General features: G+C 31.5%; 1 protein-coding gene across 1 annotated transcript; it reads right to left on the reverse strand.

Moving 5' to 3' along the window:
* Positions 1–5,304: 5,304 nt before the first annotated feature.
* Positions 5,305–10,679, reverse strand: LOC120077628 (isoflavone reductase homolog). Its single transcript, XM_039031577.2, has 4 exons — positions 9,809–10,679; positions 8,719–8,959; positions 6,970–7,173; positions 5,305–5,635 (listed from the first exon to the last, which is right to left on the reverse strand). The coding sequence occupies exons 1-4, from the start codon at positions 10,175–10,177 to the stop codon at positions 5,472–5,474; spliced, it is 978 nt and encodes a 325-aa protein (XP_038887505.1). The 5' UTR covers positions 10,178–10,679; the 3' UTR covers positions 5,305–5,471.
* Between the last annotated feature and the right edge of the window lie 1,390 nt (positions 10,680–12,069).

The following is a 12,069-nucleotide window of genomic DNA, read 5'->3' on the forward strand; positions in this document are numbered from 1 at the left end:
GTAGGTGTTTTTGTTGTGGTTCCTTTAGGTATGTTGGGGCTGTGTGTGAGAAACAAGGTATGGATAAGGGTCAGGAGTTTTCGGTGGGAATGTTAGGCATGTTGGGCCTGATGGATTTTCGGTGGATTTTTATAGAGCTGCTTGGAGTGTGGCCGGGATGATTTTTGTGACGCTGTGCTCAATTTTTTTTAGACCTGTTACCTACCTGGTGGAGTTAATTCTACTGCTATTACTCTTATTCCAAATAGGCGGGAGCTGAACGTATGAAGGAGTTTCGTCCTATTTCTTGTTGCAATGTTATGTATAAGTGTATCTCGAGGATCTTAGCTGAGAGATTGCGGTTGTGGTTGCCTGCTTTCATCAGTGGCAACCAGTTTGTGTTTGTTCTGGGTAGGTCAATTTTCGACAACATTTTATTGTGTCAGGAGCTTGTGGAGGGCTATAAGGAAGGCAGAGGGAAGTCGCGTTGTGTGTTGAAGGTAGACCTTCAGAAGGCGTACGATTCGGTAAATTGGGATTTTCTATTTGGTATGCTGTTGACTATAAGTACGCCCCTTCAGATTGTTAGTTGGGTGAGGGCTTGTGTTACTTCGCCTAAGTTCTCTGTGATGATTAATAGTTCCCTTGAAGGGTTTTTTCCTGGTAGGAAGGGGTTGAGGCAGGGGGATCTGTTGTCTCCTTTTTTGTTTGTGATGGTGATGGAGGTATTGTCTAGGTTATTGAATAAACCTCCTGTGTGGTTTAGGTTCTATGATCAGTGTGAGCATGTGGGCCTGACTCATTTGGTGTTTGCAAACGATTTGATGATTTTATGTGCAGCGGAGAGACATTCTTTGGAGTTTGTGAGGTAGGTTCTGGCAGATTTTGCAAGACTGTCTGGGTTAGTTACAAATGTTGGGAAGAGTTCCATATTTGTTGAAGGTGTAGAGTTTGGGGAGACGGAGAAATTAGCTGCGTTTATGGGTTTCTCTCTTGGTTCGCTGCCTGTTAGGTATCTGGTTTTACCTTTATTGGTAGGTCGGTTGAGGGCTGTGGATTGTGCGCCTTTGATTCAGAGGATTATAACTCGTATTAGAAGCTAGGCAGTGCAGTCTTTCTCCTTTGCTGGGAGGTTGCAGCTTGTTAGGTCTGTTTTACAGTCCTTTCAGGTTTTTTGGTGTAGCATCTTCCTATTGCCTACGTGTGTAACCCACGAGGTTGATCGTTTGTTACATAGTTATTTATGGAAGGGTAGTGCGATGAGTCGGGGTGGTGCACAGGTGGCATGGAATGAGGTGTACTTGCCGTATAGAAAAGGAGGGTTGGATGTGAAGCATGTGTGCCTCTTGGAACCAGGCTGCTACTATGAAGCTGCTCTGGCTTCTCTTAATTAAATCAAGATCATTATGGGTGGCATGGGTGGTCTTTGTGGGTTGTTCAGAGTGAGATTGGGAGGTCTTGGTGCTTAAGGGCTATCTTGCTTAGTAAAGATAGATTCAAGCATCTGGTTCGTTTGATGGTCGACGATGGTCGGTCTTGTTTTGTTTGGTGGGATCTTTGGTTGCTTGGGGTGCGATTTTGGATTCATACGGGTCTATGGTGGTTTATGATTTAGGGAGTAGTTTGGAGGTGCGGTTATCGGAGTTCATGGATGGTGAGGGAGGTTGGAGGTGGCCCACAATGTCTTGGGAGATGCTTGAGATCCAGGGTCTTTTTCAGGTAGTAGGGCCTAGGGTGAGGGGGGAGGATTATTGGGTTTGGGTGCCGGATGCAAGTGGTCAGTTTTCTATTGCTAGTACATGGGAGAATTTGCGTCCTTGTCGTCCTAGGATGGCTTGGGCTAATATTTTGTGGGCAGGGGGTGGTATTCCACGTCACTCCTTCTGTGTGTGATTAGCTGTGAGGGACAAGTTGGGTACGCGGGATTGGTTGAGGAGTTGGGGAGTGTTGTCAGAAAGGGGGTGTCTTCTGTGTGAGGGAGATGTGGAGTCGCGGGATCATTTATTTTTTGAGTGTGGGTTTGGGAGAGAGGTGTGTTGGATCAACACCATCACGTAGCTGAAGGGAACATGATCCATAAGCATTCTAATTCATTAATTTTGGTTGAAAAGAAACATGTTAAAAATAGAGTATAATAGGTTTCAAGAACATACCTTGGCCAAACTAACAAAATCTCTATTTTCAGCTGCAAAATCCTTTGAATCCTTGTGTAGACCACCACAAGATCTTCCCTACTATCCTCTCGGTGCTTTAGATTGAGTTTTGGGACTCAAAATAAGCTGAAATTAAAAGGAACATGAAGAAAGCTCACTGAACCAACCTATTGAAGAACACCTTCTTCATCCAAATTTTTCAGCAAAAATTCATTCGATTCATCATTCTTTCTTCACTCCAATCTCTTCAATATATTGCAGACTATCATGCAAAGAGATGTGTTGCATGGGATGCAGCTCATGCTTGGACTAAACCAAAGAAGAGATGGTGAGTTCCTTGTGAGCTAGTTGAAGATGAAAAACCCATTTTCAATTTCCAAAAACTATTTTGATTTTAAAATCATATTTTATTTCTAAAATCAAAATTTATTAATTTTAAAAATTAATTTTCTAATAAAATTAATAAATAATTATTCAAACAAATTAAATCATTCTAATTAATTTAATATCTAATATTAAATTAATTTTTACACAAATTCATCTTCATATATTTAAATCATATTTAAAGATATTTTCTCCAATTCCGTTTGATTCTAATTTGAATGTTTCAAATTAACTTATCACGCTACTTTAAAGCTAATCCATTTACGAGCTAGTAGGGGGTCCTCATGGACCTACAGATCATGGGTTCCAACGATTCGAGATTAATCGGCTAAACTCATTAGACCGATCTAAACTAATAGGTCACTCCACTAAAACCCATAGTTGAACTCCCCTCACTGTAGATATATTATGTTCACTCGATATAACCATGATTAGTAAGTTAACCCTTCACAGGTTGTTCGTAATAATAGCTGTGTCAAATCTCTGTTTTACCCCCGTATTTACCTCTTATTCCTTAAGTTCCCATTGATCCCCTAATGAACAATTGTTTTGTGATCCAATCACAAAATCGAGTCCCTTTCATATCAAATGAGAAGGCGGGATCTCTTGTTCAAGCCATAGAATCAGCACTTAAGGGAACAACCTCTCTACTATCCCTAAAGCGGGTAGGAGTGAATTCCCTCTTGCACCCTATGTCCCCAGCTATCTATCCAGTCTTACCCCTGAAATGGCAGTCATATTGAGCCGGCGTTATTGAGCCAACCCTCACCTATGCAAATATAAGGGCAATCCCAAATAAATACATAGTTAGCTCAGAATTAAGGTCAAGTTACCTAGGTCATTGCTTTGAAATAGTCAGTCTTAAACAGTAAACAACGTTATAAAGTAAGAGTGACTCATTTCGTGGTCCGATCTTGTACAAACTCTTTTACACAAGAACACCCCCACTCCTCATGTCCAACATGAACGAATTAGGATCACTTCGTTTATAGAACTTTACAACTCCTTGTAACAACTATAGAGCAGACCGTATCTATAGTGTTACCAGAATAAGATACCCAACCTTATCCATGTACTATAGATAATTTTGACTATTTACTCGAACCTGATCCACCTTTATGTCTCTACATAAAGTTCAAGTATTCATCCAATAGTCAAGGGACTTTTAGGTTTATTGGATTTCTATTCAAGTAATAGATCTATTCAATAACACCTTTATTGAATTTTCAGAATAAGCTCCATTGTTTACATACCACGAGTTTTAGGACATAAAACCCAACAAGGTGTGATATGGGATGTTGCGTCAGTTAGGTTCGTCGTATCGGGTGGCGGGTTGGGATGTAGAGCTGAGTTGGTTGTGTCGAGTGGGGTTGGGTAAGGGGGTGCGTAGTAAATTGTTCCGTGTTTTATGATGTGCTTCCATATACTACATTTGGCAGAAGCGTAATCGACGGCTGCATGGAGGTCGATCGAGGTCGATGTTAGCTCTGGTTCACCTTATGATCTCTATGGTTCGTGCTCGTGCTGCTTCCTGGCAGGTTGACCTTCTTGGTCTTATCTAATGTGTTTACAAATATTTTTTCTTTTTTCTTTTTACATTGTTTTTTGTTTTGCAGCTGTCCCTAGTTTATGGGGTTTTGGGTTCTTTTCTCTGACTTTCTCCCTCGTGGTCTGCGTCTTTATTTTTATGTGTTGGTTTTGTTCTAGTCTTGTCTTGTGGGCTTTGTTTTGGCTTGTTTGCCTTGTCTTTACTTGTGCTTTGTTGCTTTAATGTCTTGATCCCAGATTATGGGATCCCCCTTGTTGTTGTATAATAATATCACCTATTCTAAAAATAAATCCTTTCTATAGGGAGAATATTTATGGAATTTATATATATCGTTGTTCAATTCCTTGAAATTTTTGCTCAAAATTGGAGCAATTCTTCTTGTGTATGCTATCTTGCCTATATTTGCTTTAATTTTATATTTATGGGCATAATAGCTGATAATGTTGATTTCATAATTTGGTATCTCAATTGCTCAAAACTTCTCTTTGGAATTTATTGATTTCTTTTAGAAGGAGAATGCATATTTTTAGGGAAGGTTTTCTCATAATTCATATGTGAATTTTATATACTAGATGATATTGATTCTCATATTCCCTTATTATTATACTATACCCCTCTTATGTATATTGTTTATCCTTTTAGGTGAGTAATTGCCTTTGAAGAAAAATTTTATTTGAAAATTGGAGAAATTTGTGAAATTAGTCTTTAAATAAACTTAGCTTAAGCTTAGTCGATTCTTTTACATAATGCCTCTTGAATTTACAATGTGGTTTATTATGTTTTTTTTTTTTCTTAAAAGACATGTTGATTGGAGAAGAAATGCAAAATTAGAACTTTAATGTCTTTATGTTATTTTTCGTAATTATCTTTTTTGATTGATTCCAAAAGGAGGAGAGGTAATTAAAAAAAAAAAAAAAGCATATTGGTATTGAATATCTTTGTTGCTTTTGAATTAAGAATTGTTGTTATTGAAATATATATTGTTTTCATGTTAATTGAAATTGTGTATGTGTGTTGATTGTGATTCAAATTCATATTTTATATCACACAACACTTTCGATCAAATTTTTCTCAAGTAGTTTGCCATCATAAAAAAGGTAGAAATTGTTGGCTTTTTTACTATTAATCTCAAATTAATTAATATTTTAATGATAACAAACTTGTTTGTATGCACTAACGAACTCGAAATAAAGATTCAAATACAATTCGAATCACGCCTTGCCAAAACACAAAGATATCTAATTTGAAAAGCACATTAACATATTTATAGAAAATGTAAATGAAAGAAAGAAACATGGTGTAAAATAATAGAAGTTCTTTTTAAAAAAAGTACAAATTAACATTGATTTTCATGTTTTGGCTTGCATAATTTGCAAAATATTAAAGTCTCTTTGTTTGATAATTTGTTATATAAAAATCTTGAGATAATCATCCATTCGAGTGTAATTCACTTCTGGAAAAAGCTTTGAAGCTTCTTCTTCTCCTTCTCCTATTTCAAAATTTGTCAAACAACCTTCAAAGAATATGTGATAAAAATGTCCCACTCCAGCCTGCTGTGCTATGTCCATATCTGTATCATCAAATTATATATATTAAAATATCGTTTTGATCTTTATATTTTAAGTCTGTTCAAGTTTAATTCCTATACTTTCAATAATAATCTTAAATTTAGTGGACAAAGTTAAATTTTTATCAAAATTCATTAAATAACAATAGCAATAATTTTCATGAAAAGAAATACTATATGTGAAAATTTTATATAAAAATGTTAAACGATGGCAAAAAAATTTTTAACAAATCAATAATAAGTAAGCTGGCCATGGACTAAATTTAAAGTTTATTGAAAGTATATAGATTAAAATTAAATAAGTTTTAAAATATAGAGATTAATATATAATAGTAAATTTTTAAAAATATATCTTTTGTTTCCTAAAAAACATATATATATATATATATATATATATATATTATTATTATTATTGTGATTGGAGTAGGTCCCACAAGAAGGATGCAACATACATGCACGTATGTAACTACTGTTTTGGTTTTACATTTTTTTTTTCAAATTTAGCCTATAGTATATTAAAAAAAATTCAATTTGGCATGATCTCTTATTAACGTGGTAAAAAAGAAAAATTACTTAGCCATGATATTCAAATTTTATTTTTAGTGTACTTCAATTTATTAATTTCTTCGTTTGAATGTTTTTCGAGTTCAAGCTAAGTTTTGAAAAGATTTTTTTTCTTTAAAAAAATTTGTTCTTATTTTTAGAAATTCGTTAAGAATTCAAATCTTTAATAATAAAAATGTTGAAAGAGATTGAGAAAAAAAATTAAGCATAAACAAATGATTATCAAATATAATCTAAGGCATTGTCTTTTGCTCTCTTATTGGCTTAATTATTAGTCTTCCAAAAATCTTAAACCATAAGAGATTAAATTGCTACTTTTTAATCCATATAATAAGAACTAAAATTAGGACAAAATTTAAAAAAAAAACCAAATATATTAGGGAGTAAGACAAAATAATAATAATAACTTTGAATATATCTGATTTTTTAGAAGTTTTTTTTCTAGTGAAGTTTAAAATTATTGGAGAACAATAAACGACAAAATGGCAATAAAGAGATTCTTTTCCTATCATAAAAGTAGAGATGTAACATAAAGAAGAACTAAAAACAAAGAGTCAATTTGATAAGATTTGTATCTTATTTCTCATTTCCACTCAGTAATTTTTCAAAATTTAGAAATAAATTTTAAATTATCGATTGACCAAAAAATTTAAATTGAACGCGTAGATGAATTTGATATTATATCATCCAATAAAAAACGAGAAAAATAACATTTCTTTTTTATAAAAAAAAAAAACCACATAAAATTGAAATAGGGCATAAATTTTGTTTACCTTTCATCCTGGCAAGAAAGTCTTGAGCAGAAACACTTTTCTTTTCCAATACTTTTCCAGAAAGCTTCTCCCATTTCTCAATGAGTTCTCTTTGGGAGAGGATGTTTTGTGGAGGCCTAATGTACACTGTTTTATTCTCTGTTCTAGGATCAGTTGCTGCCTTCACAATGTACGTTGCTATGTCATCTTCGTCCACGTATATTACTGCAAATTATGCCATGTGTCATTACTCAAATTTAAACATGATGAGAGATTTGACGAGATTTCAGTATTTAAAGAAAAAACTTGCTAGAACAACTCAGGGTAAATTGTCGGTTTCATAATATTTTTTAAAAAATTATAAAGATTTTGTGTTATGAAGTTTTTGTGATTAATTGGACAAAGAGGAACACCTATTAGTGATGTTCGTTTGCTTCAATATAAGCTTGGACGAACTAATATTCTATCACTAGGTTGGAAAACTTATTTTCAAATTAGAAATCATTGATGAAACAAATGTTTGACAACAACAAATAATGAGGTGAAAACATTAATTATACACTATTTATAAGTAAATAAAACACTAAGCACTAAGTCATTAGGTCACTTACCTCCTAATTAGGTGATATTATCTTAAATAAATGTCACTAACTATTTGGCGAGAACAAAGTTCTACATTAGTTAAGAAAGGGAGAGATTATAGTATATAAGTTGAAAAATCATTTTTGAATCTAGGTCGAATTTGACCAAAGTTTAGATTTGAAAACATTGTTTTCAATTTTAAATCCAGGTACAGCGAAGATAAAGCTTTGAACTAACTTAAGCTTAGTATATAATTCAAGTTATGTTCAAGTAGATTGTTAGTTAAACAAGAAATTAACTAATTAAGATATATGTCATCTTAACAAAAAAGTCAAAAGTTTGAATATTGTAACCTACACCTATAGTTGGAAAAAAGGGTGGACTTCGAATAATCTTACGAGGCCGTTTGTTTCATAGAAATCCAAGATTATCATGGAACGAACATCTGGATTATCGTCTTTGTTTTATGATAATGTAAAATGTCGAAGCGTCAGGAGATACCCAAACATACAAAGATGACGTTACGGGGACATCTTAAGAGTTTTGGATACCCACAGAAACATGATTTTTTTAGATTTCTGTATTGAGGACGTCATCTTTTTCCTTTTTTTACCTTTTCTTTTTTCTCTATAAATATATTTTTTCTTTATTTGCCTTTTATAATTCAAACCAATATTGTCAACCATATATATCACTTATATATATATATAGATCACTCTACTTGGTTATATTGTATTTGTTTTTATTTTTTTAGAAAGTTATTATAAAAAAAATATTAAATTAATATAGATTACTTTTTCCAAGAAAAATAACATATAAAAACAACATAAACAACTATATCAATTAAAAAAGAAATTCAAATTAATAAAAACAAATACATTATAAAAAATTCAAATTATATTAAATTAAGTATAATATTCATTATAATAATATGTAAATTTAATACATTTCCTAATAAAAATCTTTAAAAACAAATACATATTCTAAATAATTTCAAAAAAATATTTCCTACGAAACAAACGTGATAATCTAAAGATGTCAAACATCTGTAATTTTATATTCAAAGATTTCGATTATCTATTTTATTTTCTTTTTAAATCCTAAATTAGGGGCAATTGTATTACTTAAAAAAAAAGTGAGTGGTAGTTTAATATATAATTTAAACAATAATAATTGGCGGTGGGTTACCTTTAACATTGCCATCACCATAAAGTGTAACTTGATGAGTGGGAGGAACCAGAGTGAGCATTTGAGACAGGTTACCGGCAAAGTAACCGGCAAAGCAATTGGCTGAGATATAAGTAAAAGGAATATTGGCTTCTTCAATTGCTTTTCTTATTACCATTTTTTGATCAAATGTTTCTCTTCCTGGTTCAAGTGCATTTCCCATTCTTGCTGGGTCTATTCCATACTCTGATGGCACCAATCTCTGTATAATAATAAATTGATTCCTTTGTTAGTTTCAAATTCGTTAAATAACCGATCAACCTAAAAATTTAAATTCATCATTGATTATGGTGAATTTAATTGTAAATTAAATTATAATCGATGGATTTTTTTAACTTCTAATTTTGTGTTTCATGAATCTCTGAATTTTTCAAATCTGTGTTCAGTAAGTCATTGATGTTTTCATTATCTTTTTTTTTTTTTAAATTCACAAAATCTTTTGACACAATATTGAATGTTTATGGTTTCATTAAGCCTAAAAATTAGAAAGTTAAGTGGTTTAGTAGAAATAAGAGACCCCATTTTAGATCAGATCTATGTTTCTCTTATTCACTTTCTAGTCTCTACTAATATTTTTTTTGTTTAAAGAAGAATCAAACCAAGTTTGAAAATTAAAAATTATGGTTCCCAAAATCTTGTTTTTGTTTTTAGAAATTTAGTTAGCAAAGTTTCAAATATTTCTATAACATATATGAAAACCACAATTGAAAACTGAAACATAACCCATATAAATTTTAAAACAGAAAATTACTAAAACCGAAATTGTTACAAAAGAAGTTTAAAACGGTTAGAGACCAAGTAAACACAAGTGAATAAACTTTATAACATAACCAAGCTTTCAATACTACTCTTTGCTTCGTACTTATAGGTCAAATTTATAGAAATCCAACAAGTGAAAATCAAAACTAATTGGAAGGGAGAGAAAATGACGTTGCACAAATTCAAACTTAAACTACTGTTTTTCTCCTTAAATTTAACCAAAAAAAAATGACACTAATTACCATGTGGAAAGTGAATAGTTGGATGAGATAAAAAGAGAAGAAAATTAAACCTTGATATTCCCTGCAACTTGAATGGCTTCAACAAGCTTGAGTTGAAGGAGAAGGTTATGGCTTCTAAAATGGACACCAGACATGGCTGAAATCACGACATCGACACGCTTCACCGCATCGACCAGGCTCTGGAAGTCGGAGAAAGACGCCGGGACGAGGACGGCCCCCTGTTTCTTAAAGGAAAGCAACAATTGAAGCTTCTCAATGTCAAGACCAATCTCAGGCCTTTGAATTACAAAAGTTTGATGCCCTTCCAAAAGACTTGCCTTTACAATCCTCTTCCCCAAGTAGCCAGTTCCTCCAACCACAAGGACTCTCATTATTCTTTTCAATTCTTTCTTTTCTTCCTCTGTTTCTATCTTTTTCATCTTCTAATCAAACTCCATTTTTCTCCTTTTATTGCCTTTCATTCTCCCTCTCTCTCTCTCTCTTTCTTTGCTTGCAATTCAAAATGGATTCTACTTTTTAGGTCAAGCTTTCTTTTTTCTTTCTTCAACCATACGTCTTGGGGTTTTAAGCATGACATTCGCATGGAAAGTTAGAAAAAATTAAATTTATATAAATCTCGGTAGTTCATCTTGGACGAGATAAACCGAGAAAAATTATTATAACGAGTTTTAAAAAAATATGCTAATTTTAAAAGACGAAAACTTGAGAAGGCTATTTCTGACAATTTTTTAGATAGTGTTCGATTCAATTTTAGTACAAAAATCTAGCCAAGTTGATCCTAAACCGAAACCACGACGGTTTTGATTTTTTCCTTGCACCTAATCTATTAGGACACACAGAAGGAGTACTAGAATTTTTTTTACCTAATTCAATTGACTAACGTTTGAATGGACGAAGTTATATATTGAATTGGTTATTTGCAAGGATGAAAAAATTCGACAAATCAATATATTTGTAAATTGAAAAGTTACGTTCGACATCAATATTAAATATATTGATATCTCTAGTATCTTTTATAAATGTTTGTCAAATATAAAAAAATGTCATTTATTTAGTCTAATATGAATATATAAAATGCTAAAAAAAATAATCATAATCTAGTTTGAGAGTAAAAACAATTTGATTATAAATTTAAATAAATTTTTTAAATTACAAAAATATTCATCGATATATCTGTAAAATTGAAATCTTGATATCAAGATTAATATTTTAATCCTGGGATTTAATTTCAATAGGGTGATATGAACGTGGCTATTTTAGAATAATCAGTTGAGGTTGAATGATTGTTAAGGGTTTTTTTTTCATTCAATTTTATTAAAGCATGTATTGTAAAAGTGTATTAATGATTTTTGTTTTATTATATAAATTATAAAGTTTAGGGATATTTTATATAATTTAATCTGAATATTGATATGGATCAGTATTAGGTGAGTTGGGCCCTCCCATCTAAGGGGTGGTTGTAAACCAAACCATAAATTAGATTTAAAAAACTAAGAAATAAAACAATAGAGGAAAATTGAAATTACAGAAATAAAAATAATGTAAATCAAAACTTACTATTAATTGATATTAAATAGAGTGGTCGTAAATCAAAACATAATTTACTTTTAAAAAGTTAATAAATATCTAAGAATTAGATAAAATATAGACAAAATTAGAATTATAAATTAATACTTACTATTAATGATGCTAGATCGTTCTTTCGTTTCTGAAGATGCTATTTAGATTTTTTGCCAAAAAGGGAAAAGAAAAAAAGAGCTATTTAAATTCAGAAAAAAATCTAAATTCATTTAGAAGGTTAAGTATTTAGAATTGAAATTTTAATGAGAGGAAGTTCAATCTTACCTTTTTTTTCTCCCATATATTGTTGATGTTGAACTAAAATAAGAAGTAATTTATTTTTTATTGAAAAATATGCATATATAATTATAAAAAAAAAAATTAAAAATATTTACCTTTTATAGCAACAAGTTCCAAAAGTACAAAGCACATTTGGACTTTTTGTTATAAAGTATAAGTACTTTTAGAATTTTTCTATTTATAAGAATTTTTCTATTTCATGCCAAAAAATAGAAAATGATGATTTTAAAATTTTAATAATAATGGATTAGGTCTCTTTAATCCAAGTTAAATTCAAAACAAAATTGTGAACCAACCTTAATCTATGAAATTCAATTTATTTCAATTCAATTAGATTAAAATGTTGAGCTTCAAAATCCAGAGATAGAGATGTCATGTGACGAGGAGAAGATGAAAAAGATTTCTCGTTTTTCTTTCCATCCAAATTTTAATCCATATTTTCTAAAAAAAA

The sequence above is a fragment of the Benincasa hispida genome, chromosome 5 (assembly GCF_027475165.1).
Source record: "Benincasa hispida cultivar pf3 chromosome 5, pf3_genome.v1.1, whole genome shotgun sequence".
In the NCBI taxonomy this organism is placed as follows: Eukaryota; Viridiplantae; Streptophyta; class Magnoliopsida; order Cucurbitales; family Cucurbitaceae; genus Benincasa; species Benincasa hispida.